This window comes from Ursus americanus, chromosome 12, assembly GCF_024610735.1.
Source record: "Ursus americanus isolate L20-20 chromosome 12, mUrsAme1.1.p, whole genome shotgun sequence".
NCBI classification, from domain to species: Eukaryota; Metazoa; Chordata; class Mammalia; order Carnivora; family Ursidae; genus Ursus; species Ursus americanus.
In genome coordinates, this window is record NC_142138.1 from 66892921 (window position 1) to 66909984 (window position 17064).

Genomic DNA, 17064 nt, shown 5'->3' on the forward strand with positions numbered 1-17064 from the left:
CTATTTCATTTATGTTCTGAAATCTCTGTTTTATTTATTTATTTTTTTGAGCTGTAAAAGCACTTGAATTAGATTATCTCTTGAGGGGCACCTGGGTGGCACAGCGGTTAAGCGTCTGCCTTCGGCTCAGGGCGTGATCCCGGCGTTCTGCTATGAGCCTGCTTCTTCCTCTCCCACTCCCCCTGCTTGTGTTCCCTCTCTTGCTGGCTGTCTCTCTCTCTGTCAAATAAATAAATAAAATCTTTAGATTCTCTCTTGAAATCGCTGTTTTAAATCTCATTATTCTTGTAATTATCTTATTGAATGCTATCTGCCTTCCCCAGTAGACTCTGAGCACCTTGATGACGGAGTATATTTCTTTTTCATCTTTATGTTTCCAGGGCTTGCCATATAAGCCACTTCTCAATAAATGTTTATGAAAAGGAATGGAAAAAAACTAAAAACGTCAATCATGGCCCAGTTTTTTGCTCTAAGTACTGCTATAGCAGATTGTCTTCCCCCCTTCTGAGTTTTTGTTTATGACCAAAAAAACTATACAGAAAATAGTCTGAAAGATAGAAAATGCCTCCAAGTGATGGCCTTCGTCCACAGGCTTAGAGATCTTAAGCAAGAGTGGTGGTAAGTGATGGAGGAGGGGGCCCAGACTATGTGGTGCTCCAACAACCTAAGTGGGTGTGATTGCCCTGGGGAGAGGACCTGAAAATCACCGTCCGTTTGGGAGTTTAGACACTCATTATGGGAAGAAATACCGCTCGGTTAAAAACTTTAATAGGTGAGAGCAAGGAGAAGAAAGTACTGGGGACTGGGCGGACATCAGCTCCTTAGAAATAGTTTGGGCATGTGGGGCCCCTGGGTGGCTCAGTCAGTTAAGCGTCTGTCTTTAGCTCAAGTCATAATCTCAGGGTCCTGGAATTGAGCCCCACATTGGGCTCCCTGCCCAGTGGGGAGCCTGCTTCTTCCTCTCCCTCTCTCTCTGCCTGCTGCTCCCCTTGGTTGTGCTCTCTCTCTCTCTTTCAGATGAATAAAATCTTTAAAAAAATAATAAAAGAAATAGTTTGGGGATGACTTTGGTACTGGGATACCACCATCTCATACTGTTCAAAGACTTGTTGCATGACCTGCTTTGTAATGTAAAGTTGTGTGGTTGCCCTCTTGCCATTGCTTGTGAATAATACGGTCCAATAACATGATCTGTTGCTCTTCTCAGTCCACAAATTAAACAGACCAAAATACAAGGCAATAACACCAAATGTGCAGTTTGCAAAGGAAGGCCAATGGCTGCCCTATAGAAACTATCTCTCTGCAAACTCCATCGTAGTGTTGCCCTTTGGTAAGGAAGGAGGACCCACATTTCTACCCTGTCCCCACAATGTTAGCAAAGAATAGACAAGTGGCACCACTGAGCTGCTTGCATTTTGGAAAAGAGCTATGTCAGTGTGGCCATTTTCGAGCAAAGCAAAATTGAGTGCTTGGATATTCCTGACATAATTGAAACTACTATAGTTAGGAAATTACTGGAAAAAATCATCAGAGCGCAGTTTGACAGCAGCAGAATATCAGAGTGCAGCAGATGGCTTTGGAAGAGTCAGTTATTTTCTGATTAGTCTCAACCTAATCACCCTGGAAAACTGTAGGAAAAGCTAGTAATATGGGATATTGAATGTTGATGGTGTTGTTTGAGTCCAATATCTTCTTAGCTACTTATCAGCAAATCAAGAAAGCGTGGGCAAGATACCATGCAGCAATAAGCGGGCGAACAGCTTGTGGGTGGATTGTACTTGGAAAATGCTTGGTTCTTCAAATTAAGCCAGAGAGTGGCTTGGCAAAATTTAGTAAGTGTAACTTTAGTGGAAGTGGTATCAGTCTTGACAGACTGATGAAGCCGAGAGGAAAAGGATAAGCTCATTGAGGTATAGTTCATTTATACAGGAAAAGCACCATTTAAGGTAAAAGTATCTTGGGAGAAAGATTATATATGTACATCTATGTGGGAGAGTGGTGACTGCCCCGGTGAACCATATGCTAACTGAGCATGAGTCATTCATGGACTGACGTTAAAAAATAAATCTACAAACACTTCAGTTTCAGAAACTAGGACAAGGTCATACGAGCGTTTTCTGGACTTGGGTAATAGGGAAGAATTTAGCAACCTATTTTACCACTTCACAGAGCCTTGTGCGTGTGTGTGTGTGTGTGTGTGTGTGTGTGTAGGGCCTAGCTTGGAGTCTGTCTCTAGTATACCTCAGGTCTCTTTGCACTTTGGTTGATCAGATGTTGTCACAAATTGCAATCCCCTGGACATAGACCTTATGTTTCTTCACTATGAGCCCCTCCCTGGGGAGCATCAGATTCCTTCCCAACCTTTTGGAGCAGGTGATGAGCCCACTCTTGGGCAATAAGAGAGGGAACTTGAGCCGTTAATAGAGTTAAAGTGATTTTTAAAAATCTCCTGAGACTGTAAGTATGTCCATTAACTCCATACCCATCCGAAGTGACCCCTCTGTCCTTCCCCTTATTGATTCTCCGTGGGCAGCTAGCTAGCTCAGTCAGAGTGGGTGTGGGTGGGCTGGAGAAGGTGAAGCGTCTCATGGGGCCTGTGTGCACCGTGTGGTTGTAACCCGCTCCTGATCTATAATGTGGGATCTTCAGACCAAAGAGGATTGAATGAGATCATGTCTGGAAAGTTCCCCAGATCCTTGGAAGATCTTAAAATGGGTTTTATGGTAAAGTGGCTATTGGAGTAGAATTGCATAATTACTGGGAGGGACCTTAGAAAAATCTGTGGACTTCTTTTACAAATATTGGAGGAAACTGAAGCCCAAGAGGTAAAATTGAAGCCCAAGAGCTAAAGTGATATATGAACCAGTTTTAATAGTTTATCATCATAGATTAGTGAATTGCACGCTGAAGCAATTAGGTTACTCAGGACTGTGGCTTTTTTTCTTTCATTTGAGTATGGTTGACACGCAATGTTCCATTAGTTTCAGGTATACAACAGTGATTCCACAAGTTTAGGTATTATGCTGTGTTCATCACAAGTGTAGCTACTGTCTGTCACCGTACATCGCTATTATAATATCATTGACTGTATTCCCTGTGCTGTACCTTTTCTCCCCGTGACTTACTCATTCTGTAACTGGAGGCCTGTGTCAGCCATTCCTTTTCACCCATTTTGCCCGGCCCCTCCCCCTCCCCTCTGGCAACCATCAGTTTGTTCTCTGTCTTTACAGGTCTGATTCTGCATTTTGTTTCTCTTATTCATTTGGGTTGTTGTTGTTGTTGTTGTTGTTTAGATTGCAATATGAGTGAAATCATATGATATTTGTCTTTCTTATTTCACTTAACAGAATACCCTCTAGGTCCATCCCTCTTGTCTCAGATGGCACCATCTCATCCTTTTATGGCTGCATAATATTCTATGGTGTATGTACACCACATATTCCTTATCCATTCTCAAGACTGTGCATTAAAGCAGAAATGAGGGGCGCCTGGGTGGCACAGCGGTTAGGCGTCTGCCTTCGGCTCAGGGCGTGATCCCGGCGTTATGGCATCGAGCCCCACATCAGGCTCCTCCGCTATGAGCCTGCTTCTTCCTCTCCCACTCCCCCTGCCTATGTTCCCTCTCTCGCTGGTTGTCTCTCTCTGTCGAATAAATAAATAAAATCTTTAAAAAAAAAAAGCAGAAATGAAATTCTGTCTGCCCTTGATCTACACCAGGGTAACAGCCTCAGAGATTGACGTGGAGCCAGGCGTGTATTGTAAGTGAGTGTGTGAGCTGGGACTACAAAGATAGGGAGGATAAGGACTGTGACAAACTGGAGATCATGTGTTTGTTCAGTTGAAGGCGAGAGGTTATCCCCCTAGGTGGAAAGGCAGCCCCAGTGTTGCTAGACCCGTTCAGTTTCTAAGAGAAATTAGAAGTGGGTCAACCTTGTGCTGACCAAATAAAAACATGTTGACTGGGCTGAATTTGGCCTAAGGAGTGACCGTGTTGCTGCTGGCAGAGGCACAGTTGTCTACCTGAGTCTGCAGGCCGAGTATAAAGGAATCCATCCAATGGCCAAATAGCAGCTGCTCAGTGTCGGTCTTCTCCCCACAAATCTTCCAACACATTGCTCTGGTTGTGGCTTCCACATCCTTCCCCTGCTTTAGCTCAACAGAGGGGGATTCGTAAGTGGTACCTTCATCTCTTTAATTGTTCTACTCTCAGGGAATGTTTTAATGGAAAGTAGAGAAGGGAGAGAGGCAGATGACCTGGAAGAACCACAAGCTGGTGATCTGCTTCTGAATAATAAAAAGCCACCAGGTGGTGTGTGTAGTCCGATGGGCCTTGTCTGGTCCTTTGATGTCCATCTGGAACTTAACAAAGTGAAGATTCATGCCAGCATCCAGCCCTGAGGCCCAGAAGGAAGAACAACAATTTCTAAACAAATGTCAGTCTCTCTTCCGCCTCCCTGTGAATGTGTTCTGGCTTTTAAAAAGAGAAGCCCTCTAAGTCTCTGTCTACAGAATTTTTTTTGGAATGACTAACTGGGTGTACCCAAGAGTTTAAGGAATAAACTAAATGTTGAAAGCATCTCTCTGTAGGATTATTGCAATCAGCTCTCTGTTTCTGCCTTCCCCACCCAGACAGTCTGTTGTCAAAACAGTAGCCAGTCCTTTTAAAACATTCATTGCTCAGTTGAGCCCTCTTTTTGACTCACAAGACTCCAGTGGCTAAATGCTTCTCAACGGCCTGAAAGGCCTGGTACGATCTGACCCCTGCACAGCCTTCTCATTGCTTCCTTGACCTTACCTCCTACTACTTCCTCACCATGTGCTCACTCTGCCCAGCCATACTGGCCTCCTTTCTACTCCCAAACACTGAAGCATACTCCCTCCTGTGAGCCTTTGTAGTTGGTGTTCTCTGCTTGGAAGACTCTTTCCCCAAATACCCCCACGACTACCCTATTGCTTTTCAGAGAAATGTTGCCAACTGAGAGTTGCAATCCCTTCTTCCTCCCCCTACCTCCAGCACTCCCTCTCTCCATTCCCTGCTTCAATTCATTATAGTACTTGTCCCCAGTTACTCTTACAGTTTACTTATTTGCTTCCCCTTTGCATAAGTGCCACGAGTGCAGGCCTTTCTGTCTGTTTTATTCACTGCTGTATTCATGGTGCTTAAAACAGGGCCTAAAAACATACTAGGTGCTTGACAAGTATTTGTTGAATACGTTTTGAAAAAATCTTTCCCTTCTGTGCTAGGGATGGTGACTTTCACTGTGCTGGACAAATATACCTCTTGCTACCGAACCGTGGTATTTTTAACATTACCATTAATAGACTTAATCTGGTTTCCAAGTTTTCTGAGTCAGTTCTACTTCCTACACATATCTTGAGGTCTTTTTTTTTTGCTTATCTCCATCTCCACTGTCTTTTCTCGTAGTTAAAACCATCACAACTTCTTGCTTTTCCCATCCACTTGTATTCCCTCTAAGCTGTCTCACTCAGCAGCCAGAATCTTTTTAAAATCTAAATCTGGTCATTTACCATTCATTCCCTCATTTAAAATTCTTCAGTAGTTTCTCACTGCCCTTCACATAAAACCCAATCTCCTTACCCCATCCCATGAAGTCCTCCCTGGTCGGGTGACAATGCTGGTTTTCTCTGTTCTTCTAACAGATCAACTAACTCCCTGACGCGGGGTCTTTGCTGTTCCCCCATGATGGAATTGTTTGTTCAATGGCTATCTTTAGATGTACTTACTGAGGATGGGAACCCTTCCTGTGGTGTTTGTCTTTGTATCTCCAACACTTAACACTGGCCTTGGTACATAGTAGGAGCTTAATGAATACTTGTGGAGAAATAAAAGAAAACAAAACATAGGTGTCTCGCTGCCCCAGGGATGGGGGACCATGTGGGGTGGTATCTCGTTAATTAACAGTATGTTTCTTTCCACAGAGATTATTTTGCAGAGGATGAAGGGGAGATGGTACCTAGAACAAGTCATGCAGCAGGTAAGGAGGCTGTGGGCCTTACCTTGACAAATTCTTGATTGCTTGCTGATCATAAGTCCCTTAAATTGTGGCCCCTTTAAAGTCATTTTGGCAATATTCTCAGACATTCTGTGAATTTCCAGACTTGCACATACCACTGTAACATATAATTCCCCACCTTTCCAGCACAGTGCAGTAAATCACAATTGAAATACTTATATGAACTCTTCTTGCTTTTGACGATTCTGTAATTGCAAAGTTAAAGCCGCTTGTGAAAGGATTAAAATAGATTTTGCCACTAAAACGGAATCTCTACTCATATATCGTTAAAATGGGTACAATAATAGTGTCAGCCTCATAAGTGAGATTACGTGAGAGGAGCCCTTAGTACAGAGTTCATCCAGAAATAAGCGCCCAGTAAATATCAGTATTATTATTAGTGTATTCATAATAATATATCATTCCTGAACTAACACTAGCCAGGGAGCTACTGAATTAGGAAACCAAGTGAAGATAGTTCTCGTTTGGGGAGCATTTTTCACAAAAACTTTTAGTCACTTACGGGTTCTACTTATTTTGCTAAGTGATTTGCCTTTTTCATACCAGCCTTGAAGCACAGATGGTTCATATGCACAACATGGAAAAAGGTTTTAATTTGAATGTGTTAAGGATTTCAGAGTCACTGAAAATTAGCATTTGTAATTGTAGTTGTTAAGTCTACAAATTCCAAGGGTCTACCATACTTACTTTGAACATCGAGATCTTCTATTTTGAGGTAAAAATCAAAGGGCTAGGGCAAAAATGGAAGGGTAGGGATGATACCTACTCTAGGCAAGATATAAAGTTGCGTACTTTCATTTTCTGTTTCCTTTAATTCATATAGAAGCTCTGTGAGGTAAGTATTGTTATTCCCATTTTTACCGAGGCAATGGGTCTCAGCCAAATTAAGATATTTGCCTTGGGGCGCCTGGGTGGCTCAGTCTGTTAAACCTCTGCCTGCTTCTTTCTTCCTCTCCTCCTTACTCCTGCTCTCTGTCTGTATGTCTTTCAAATAAATAAATAAAATCTTAAAAAAAAAAAAGCAAGAGAGATTTGCCTAATTTCCCACGATTTGCAAGTGATCAGGATTCATATCCACGCTTCAAAGACTCTCCTCCTCTATCACATCCCAGTAATCTATAACATATTGTTCTAGTTCATCTAATCACCAGTTGCCTTCCATTCAATAGCCTGATTAATTTCACCTAAATGTGCGAGAAATAATTCTTTCCAATTTCTCTTTGGTAAAGCATTTGCATTTCCTTAGAAATAATCAGAATATCAACAAAACAGGTGCAACATTACTATAATTATTATTAATTTGCAATCACAGAGTGGTGTACAATTAACAGAACAACAATTATTTGTACAAACTGAATCAAAGACAACTGAATATGGAAAAAATACCACCTCTATCCATAACTGATTTGTGCCGTGCACCAATAAAACCTGCTTTAAGTTTCTAATTTAAACCCCTATCTTCTGCCAAGCAAGGTTTGTGGCTTTTGAAAATATCATGAAGGACAGGGCTATGGAAAGACACACTGATACAGTGTTAATTTTACACAAATGAAGACACTGTACAGTGTGCAGTTTAAAAACAAATCATATGGCTTATGTTTCAGTGGTTTTTTTTTCTTTAAAATCAGTGGTGTAATGGGGAATTAAATACTTTTAGACAAAAAAAAAAGCTACACTGGAATCATCTTATTTCTCATGATTATTTTCTTCTTCATCATATTTTATCTTCTGCATTTTTCTCCTTACTATCATCTTCCTGATCTTTTTTGTCTTCCTCTTTTTCTTTCTTTTCTTAGCAGAGAAAAAAGTCTGAGTTGATTGTAGTATCTGGAGACTTCTTGTGCTCATTCTGGCAAGTTTGCAGAAAGAAAAGGAAGGAGGGAGGGAGGGATGTTTGCTTCCATCCCATGGCCTGCCTTTTCATTCTTAATGGTTTCCTTTGTGAGCAGAAGCTTTTTAGTTTGATGTAGCCCCACTTGTTTATTTTTGCTCTTAGTGCCTTTGCTTTTGGTGCCCCTGCGTATATGGTCAATTAATTCTTAACAAAGGAGACCAGAATGTACAAGGAAGGAAGGAAAGAAAAAGAAAAAAAAAAAAGGAAAGGATAGAAAAGCATATGATGACATTTTGCCTCTTGGCTCCTTTGTTCATACGTGTATGTCTAGTTAATTTTTCCTCAGTGAGGCACAGAGTGACCCATAGCCCCTTTTGCTCTTACTTGTACTGATGCTGTCTATGGAGCTCAGTGGATTGCAATGGCTGTCATTCGTCCTGACTTAAAAAAAAAAAGCACAGTAATAAAGGGTCATTGATTCCTTCTGTCAACCAAGAAAAGATGTATTTTTCTACATCTTCTACCTGAATCTACAGCCCTAAGCCCACCTCAATCTGATGTCTCCAAAAGCTAGAGAAAGAGACTCCACTTCTTGATGGAATAACAGGAGCATCGAATCACAAAGGGCACAGACATAAATCGGTGCATTTCACTGGGGACCATTATTTTTAAAAAAAAAGAATTTCTTTATTAGACAGAGAGAGTGTGAACACACAAGCAGGGGGAGCAGCAGGCAGAGGGAGAGGGAGAAGCAGGCTCCCTGCTGAGCAGAGAGCCTGATGTGGGGCTTGATCCTAGGACCCTGGGATCATGACCTGAGCCAAAGGCAGATGCTTAACCATCTGAGCCACCCCAGTGGAGATCATTATTAATATGATCAACCACAGGCTACTTTATGTGAACTGTTTCCATGTGGCCCAGAGTTGGTTTGTATTTTGTGGGAACCAAATTCTGCTGGATTGTGCCAGATAGAACGATCACAGTGCTCCTGTTACATGAAACGTTTATGTTCTTCTGTTTTGCTGGCAGCTTTTCTTAGTGACACTAAAGACAGAGGCCCTCCAGTGCAATCACAGATCTGGAGAAGTGGTGAAAAGACCCTCTTTGGACAGACGCCTTCCTTGAGAGCATTTGAAAACCCCCCTCAGGTGCAGACCCAGGCTCTTCGAGACTTCGAGAAGGTAAATCATGTGGATGAATAATTGTTACCCTGATTAGAAGGAGCCCCAAGGGGTAGTGATGTCTCATAAAAATATGACTCATGGCTTAGTTTGGATTGTGGGCATTCTTACCATAATGAGGTCTCTTTTAAGAGTTTTTGTCCCAATAAACGTATGTGCTGAGCACTCTGGTTCATGGACAATTGCCTGTACCAATGATTCTGTCTTTCCATTTTTACCACTGGTTTTCTTCTCAAATAAATTAGGAAGTTTTGTTGTTTTTGAGAGAGAGAGTGGGGGGGGGGTGCAGAGGGAGAGAGAAAATCTTAAGCAGGCTCCGTGGCCCGCATAGAGCCCAACGCAGGGCTTGCTCTCATGACCCTGAGATCATGACCTGAGCTGAAATCAAGAGTTGGACACTTAACCGACTAAGCCACCCAGGCATCCAAATTAGGAAGTTTAAATGGCACCCTGAGAATCTGTAACTGGACCATAGTGAGCCCAGGAGACCTAGGCATTATGTTGTCAGTGGGTGGCTTGGACCACTTTAGATATGTGGATACTGTCTGCAGTATAAGGTGGCCTCAGCCACAACCATTTGCTTCTCAGAATCTGGCACTGTTGCTTGAAACTTCTGATGAGCTCTTGAAGTACTCTGTGTCTTGATATGTTTATCCTTATATTTGACCAAGAGCCAAATTACTGATAATGTAATACAAGTCCCCACCTCCCTGTGCCCTGGACTGATCCCAGGAAGTCTGTACAATAGAACCCGTCTACTGGGATTTATATGGCCTGGAAAGAGCACACAGGATTTCTTACATCCGGTGCTAAAAAAAGAAATAGCTCTTTGGTGCCCCCTGGGGGTTGCCCACGGATCAGGCCACACATGGGTACTGTGTAAATATGCCCTCAGGTATGTGACTTTCTTTCATTCTTGGATTAATAGCTTTTGACATAAAATAATGAAATTCCACGTTCAAAAATAGGGTGAATAAAGCAGTGTTGACATGGGTTTACCCCGTCTTCCCTCAGTTTGTGAATAGAAATGCTTCACGAGGACCTAATGTATGTCCTACCAGATATTCCTGCGGACCAAGAACATGCTTCTTATAAACTGTGGCTAAGAATTGAACAGCTTACTCTTAGTGTTGGGGTGTTTTTTTTTTTTTTAACTCAGAGTTGTCATGGATACTGTTGTGTGTGGTTTTTTTCTTCTTTTCTTTTTTTCTAAGACAGAGAGCTTGCTGGAGTATTAAGTGGTTTTGAGAACGAAACCTCCGAACAGCTGTGTGGTGCTGGTGGTGGGAAGAGGGGTGCTAACAACCCCTCCTCTTTTTTTTCACCTTTTGCATCTGCTGCCGTGCAGAATGGGTGGGCGGAGCTGCAGTGCTCCTCACTGCGGTGTGGGGTGCTCTCTGAAAGACAGTCTGCAGGCGTGTTCCTTTTAGTTGAGAGGTGATTTGTAACAGAGAAGTGAGGGAGTCACCTCCGCTGATAGAATGAGTGGCCAGATGCAGGGGGCAGAGAGAAATGAACGGGCTGAGTTGGGCACCAGGCAGAGGTCAGCTGACTTCTCAGGTGTGGCCTTCCAGGTCTTTCCTCCCCGCAGCCTGGACTAAGATCTGGGATTGCTGCTCACTTCTCAGGGCTGGGAACTACAGACAGCAGCCAAGAAGGGACACAGAGAAAAGACCAGTAAGGGATATTTCCCATCTCTCCCCCTGTGTGTCAAGTAATAATAAATAACAACGAGGAGACCACACACTTTTTTTTAAATAATTTTTTATTATGCTGTATTAGTCACCATACAGTATATCCTTAGTTTTTCATGTAAAGTTCCATGCGTATAACACCCAGTGCACCATGCAATACGTGCCCTCCTTAATACCCATCACCAGGCTTCCCAATCCCCCAACCCCCTCCCCTCTGAAGCCCTCAGTTTGTTTCTCAGGGTCCATAGTCTCTCATGGTTCATTCCCCCTTGTGATTACCCTCCCTTCATTCTTCCCTTCCTTCTCCTACCAATCTTCCTGCTAGTTCTTATGTTCCATAACTGAGAGAAATCATATGATAATTGTCTTTCTCTGCTTGACTTATTTTGCTTAGCATTATCTCCTCCAGTGCCGTCCATGTTGCAGCAAATGTTAAGAAATCATTCTTTTTTATGGCTGAGTAATATTCCATTGTATATATGGACCACATCTTCTTAATCCAGTCACCTGTTGAAGGGCATCTCGGCTTCTTCCATGATTTAGCTATTGTGGACAATGCTGCTATGAACATTGGGTGCATATGGCCCCTCTCTTCACTACATCTGTATCTTTGGGGTAAATACCCAGTAGTGCAATTGCTGGATCAATTTTTAACTTTTTAAGGGACCTCCACACTGTTTTCCAAAGTGGCTGTACCAACTTGCATTCCCACCAACAGTGTAAGAGGGATCGCCTTTCTCCACATTCTCTCCAACATTCGTTGTTTCCTGCCTTGTCAATTTTTGCCATTCTAACTGGTGTAAGGAGACCATACACTATTTTGTCAGAAAGGTGGTTGCCAGGGCTCATAGAAATTTTGACTTTTTTAGTGTCATAGACTTTAGGTACCATGATCATAAACCCTGACAGGCTATTGGGTCAGAATGATTTCCACATACAGACTCCTTACCGTGTGCTTTCTCATGGGTCCCTGCCCCCCCACCCCCGCCAGCATATCTGGGATGAGTGAGGCCAGAGCAGCACGAGGATAAGACAAGCTAGCATATGCCAGGCCCCTTCTGTGTGCCGGGGGCTGCTCCCAAGTGTGTGCATGACTATGTCATGTAATCCTCGCCCCAGCCCTGTGAAGAAACATAACTACCATCCCGATTTACAAGGGAGGAGATAAAGGCACAAAGAGTAACAAAGGAACTTACCCAATGTCCCCTAACGTAGGCCTAAAAAACTTATTTTTGTGACCTAAAAGAGTGAGTACTTCGTAGGCTGGGGAGCTCCCCTGGTAAAAGAATGGTGGCAATGGGACTGGAGCCATTAGCTCCTATTTAGCTGAGCAGAGTGTGGTACTGTCTTCTCTAAGTAAACTGTAAATTTCATTTATTTCCCAGTATTTTCCATCACATGCTTTTTTTTTTTAAAAGATTTTATTTATTTATTCGACAGAGAGAGACAGGCAGCGAGAGAGGGAACACAAGCAGGGGGAGTGGGAGAGGAAGAAGCAGGCTCCTAGCGGAGAAGCCTGATGTGGGGCGCGATCCCAGAACGCCGGGATCGTGCCCTTAGCCGAAGGCAGATGTTAACGACTGCGCCACCCAGGTGCCCCTCACATGCTTTTAGCTCCATTAATTCTGAACTGCTTGCAAGTTGAAGCTGTTTTATCCTTCTGAGTTTTTGTTCTGGGGGTTCCCTCTGCCCAGAGTACCCTTTCTCTCCTACTCCCTACCTACCAGCCTACTCATCTTTCGAGTTTCACCTCAAGGACCATTTCCTTTTGGGGGGGGGGTGCCTTCCCTGATTCTCCAGTCTCAAAATATGACCCTGACTATAAGCTCCTCAGGGGCAGAAAACACCTCTGGTTTATGCTTTTCTAGAATTTGGTGTAATGCCAGTAAGTAGTGAGTGCTCAGAAAATGCTCATCAACTAAACGAAACTTGTCAGATTTGGATTTCCCACGCCCTATTTTCCTCCAGCCAATTCTGTTGAATTTGTATTTCCCCCAGCCTCCACTCAGTATTCACTGGGTGTATTCGCAGTAAGTTGAATGGTTCTAAGGAGGATATTAGTGTATGAATTGATTGGTTAGGATAGGAAACTGAGCAGTCAAAAAAAGTATGTTTGTTTTTAATGATGAGTTTAAAAGAAGATAATTTTTCACCCAAACTGGGATGATAAAATTATAAATGTAGAGTAAAAGACCTTTTCTAATATTTGACTGGACTTATTAAGATCATAATAGTAGCTAATAATAAAAATAATATTTATCCAGTGTTTATTATCTACTAGGCACATTTTTAGACGCTTACCATATTTTATTTCAGCTGCTTTTCAGTTCATTTTCCTAACTGATGAGATAGGTATTACTATATCCATTAGACCTGTGAGGAGACCAAGCCTTGAATCGCTTGTATAAAGCTCTACTGGTATAAAGTGGCAGTCAGGAAAACTCCAGTGATTCTCAAGATTCTTGGGAAATGAAAGGACCATTCAGAGAAGGGGAGCTTCCATTGGTGGAATGTTTACAGTTTGGTTTTATAGATAGAATCAAAATGGCAGATCCTTATACAAAATCCGTGGAGGGGTAGGCGTCTGTGGCTGCAAGTTCTAAAGGGCGCCTCCACTGGCTTCTCCTGTTTACGTGTTTTCTAATAATGTCGTCTTTAACACGAAAATGCCAGCACAACCAGCTGCAGTGTTTGCCTAATGATAGTCTGAAGCTAGCTTTCTCTGGCAGTCTCAACCCGGCCACAGTGATTCAGCCTGTTGAAGCCCCACCCAGGCTGGCAAATTTTTCCACTTGGATCTTGAAGTCTGTGGGGAGGGAGCGGGGAAAATAAGTCCTAGAAGGGGTTTTTCCACCTTTATGGAGATAGAGTTATCACAGTCAGGGGTTCCTATTGCAGATGAGGTGAGTCTGGGCGGTGTCACTGGGTCTTTAGGTGCAGCCATTCCCAGAGCTTCTTCAGTGGTTCTCTGGCCTTACGGCCTTGGGAAAGGAATGCCCCTGGTGAAGTGCACCCTCATTTAAAAAAAAAAGAAAGAAAGAAAGAAAAGAAAAGAACAACGTCTATGCTCCCCAAACCAGTGCCCCAAGCATACTGGTTTTGTTTTCACTGGCGTCTTGAGACATTCAAAAAGTTGTTAGATGAACAAGGAAAGGCAGGGGCAATCCTAAACTCTGAGCCGTCATAGGCACAGAATATTTTTTCTTTTTCTTTCTTTATTTATTTATTTGAGAAAGCAAGAGAGAGAGAGCACTCCCACGATTGCATGTGCCCACATACCCAAGCCCTTGAACTGGATGGGGGAGGAGCAGAGGAGAGGGAGAGGGAGAATCTTCAGCAGGCTCCACCCCCGGCATGGAGCCCCATGCAGGACTCCATCTCAAGACCAGAGCCAAAATCAAGAGTCAGAGGCTTAATTGACTGAGCCACCCAGGGTGCCCCTCTGTTTCTTTTTTAAGATTTATTTAGTTAGTTGACAAACCACAACCAGGTGGAGCAGCAGGCAGAGGGAGAGGGAGAAGCAGACTCCCTGCTGAGCAGGGAGCCTGACATGGGGCTCGAGCCCAGGATCCTGAGATCATGACCTGAGCTGAAGGCAGACGCTTAACCAACTGAGCCACCAGGGCTTCCTTTCTTTTGTTTTTTAAAGATTTTATTTTAAAATAATCTCTATACCAATGTGGGGCTCAAACTCACAACCCCAAGGTCAAGAGACACATGCTCTACCGACTGAGCCAGCCAGGTGCCTGATTTAGCTGAGAAAGAACCTCACTAAGTTAATGTGCTTTAGGGCATGGGGTCAAGGAATGCAGAAAAGTGTCAAGATGGGAGAAAGACACAGAGAAGTCAGCATGCAGGGCCTTGCAAATTGTGTAAAGGCTTTTAAATGTTAACAGAGTTCAGTGGGGAACCGCCAAAAGTTTGTGAATAGGGAGGTGACATGATCAGATTTTCCTTTTAGAAAATTCCCTTTGGTCTCTGCACGGACTGTGGATTGGAGGAGGGAGGTCTAAGGCAGAGAGGGCAGTTAGGAGGCTGTGGCAGTATTCTGGGCAACAGCTGGTGGTGCTGACAGTGTAGGAGTGGGAGAGATGGACAGATGAAAGAGAGAAGGCGGTTTCAGAAGCAGAAGTGACAGGGCTAAGCTGTTGACTGGATGCAGAGCCAGTAAGGAACAAGAAGCCCAAAGATGACCTCCCACCACTGCATCTCTCCATGCCCATCTCAGCTAGGCTGTCACTCTTACAAACTTCCAAGTACCTTGCACTTTTCCATTTAACAATATGAGTACTTTGTGCAAGGTCTGTCTTTTCTTTAGGATCTGAGCTCCACGATAGCAGAGACCAGGTTTGTCTCATCCGCTACTGGATACAGTGATTAGTGTAGTGCCTAGTACAGAGTAGGCATGCCTCTTTCTTTTTTGTTACGTTTTGGATGAATGAATGAGGCCAGACTTTCTTGCTTGGGCAACTTCTAGGTGATGCCATCCTTTGAGAAAGGGAGCAACTGGAGTGAGCACACGTAGTACTTCTATGATTATTAAAACAGCAACAAAAACCAGTAAAATGATTTTCATTTTTGGAAAAAAAAAAAGGAGATCCTTCCTGTTCTTGAAAAATTCTGACTCTAACTGGCAAGACAGTCAAACAGATAATTCCATTAATAAGAGGAGGTCCCCAATATGCTACGGAAGCACTTGAGAGGGGCTCTCACCCAGGCTTGGGTCAGATAGGCTTCCTTTACTATGTAATGTCTAAGTCAAGTCCCAAGGGCAAGTTGGAGATAGTTAAGTCAGGGCAGAGTGGGGAGGTGAAAAGCAATGACATACCAGGCTAATGCTGCCATCCATGAAAAGTCCCAGAGGCAGCAGAGAGCATAGTGAGTTCAGAAACAGGCTTTTTGTCATGGCTGGAGCACTAGAGTGTCGATTGAGGTTCAAGTTGGCTGTGTCTCCCCCCACCCACCCCTCCTCATGGTCGAAGACTTCTTGTTGTAGCTATGATCATTCATGGTATGTGAACTCTTAGCTCTTATGCCTAGAGAAAGTCTTAATTGTGCCTTTGAAATCACCTTCTAAAAATCTAGAAAAATAACTGAGGCCATAAATTGATAGGTCGCCCCCTGAATCCTAGCAACTAATCTGTCTGGGTTGAACCAGTTGTGAACAAACAGCACCAAGGCCCACTGGTGTTGGGGGGCCAAATGGATGGAGAAGCAAATCTGGAGCCTAGGAGTCCTTGGGATCTCCCAGTATCAGTGCAGTTCAACTGTCCTTTCTGCCATGAAGCTCATTTCAGTGTCTGTGACAGCACTATTTCTGGCCGACCCATTTATTTTTGGTGTCCAGGGGAGTTGTTATTTGTTTTGTTTTGGTTTTATATAGTTCCCAGTGCTCTAATGTGATGGTGACCATGACTCCTTGTTATTCTAGGATCGGGGGTGGTGTGGGTGTGTATCTATGGTGGGGGAAGACAGCAGGAACATCGTCCGAATCCCTGTCCTTTATCCACATGATGCTGCTGTCACAGATAGGGTTTATTTATCAGCCTGATGTAGTAACTCTGTTGTTGGCTCTCTTGTCATCAGGTCAGTTATATCAAGAAAAGGCTGCGTGGACGATGGGTCTCAGTATGCTTCTGAGTTTTAGGGGAGCGGTTAAAAGACTTGCAAACTTCAGGAATTATGTTGAAATTTTAGAAACAGTGTTTAAGAAGAAAGATTTGATTATTGTGGAACCCAAAAGAAAAAAAAAGCCAGGTCTCTGTAGCATTTGCAGTCTGTTCTCTGAGGCAAGCATCAATAGTTAACTTCTGCAAGACTGGGCAGAAACCTTGTGTGGAAGTGAAAGTGAAAGCTGATGAGTGGAAAACTAAGTTGATTGACTTTGATTGGCATTTTCCTTGTTAAAATGGTGTGCAAAAGTTATGCATGTTCTTCAGGATAGCCTAATGAGTATGTTTTCCTGTATCAAAATACAGAGTGAATTATGTGTTTTCTGTTTTATCTAAGGATTATAACAAAACTTTAACTTGATAAAACATGGGAACCCATGAATTTTTGATAGTGAGGGCTACTGAGGGCTTCCTCAAGCCTTCATGTTAGGGCCCCATAATCTAAGAAGGATTAATATATAGAACATTTAGAAATGATCAGTTCTAAACCATTTGCTTTTAACTGAGTTGAATTGAACTTTGAATCTCGATCATTAAAAATCCTTTGTAGGGTGCCTGGGTGGCTCAGTTGGTTAAGTGTCTGCCATCGATTTAGGTCATGAGTCCTGGGATTGAGCCCCAAGAATCCAAGAATCCAGCTCTCTTCTC

The 17064-nt window shown here is 43.1% G+C and overlaps 1 protein-coding gene across 1 annotated transcript in view; it reads left to right on the top strand.

Moving 5' to 3' along the window:
- The window catches only part of PDE4DIP (phosphodiesterase 4D interacting protein), a 166874-nt gene that overhangs the window by 12660 nt on the left and 137150 nt on the right, over positions 1–17064 (top strand). The window contains exons 2-3 of the mRNA XM_087866222.1: positions 5941–5996; positions 8899–9050. Coding sequence (XP_087722348.1) covers positions 5941–5996; positions 8899–9050 — 208 coding nt within the window. The remainder of the gene's footprint in view (positions 1–5940; positions 5997–8898; positions 9051–17064) is intronic.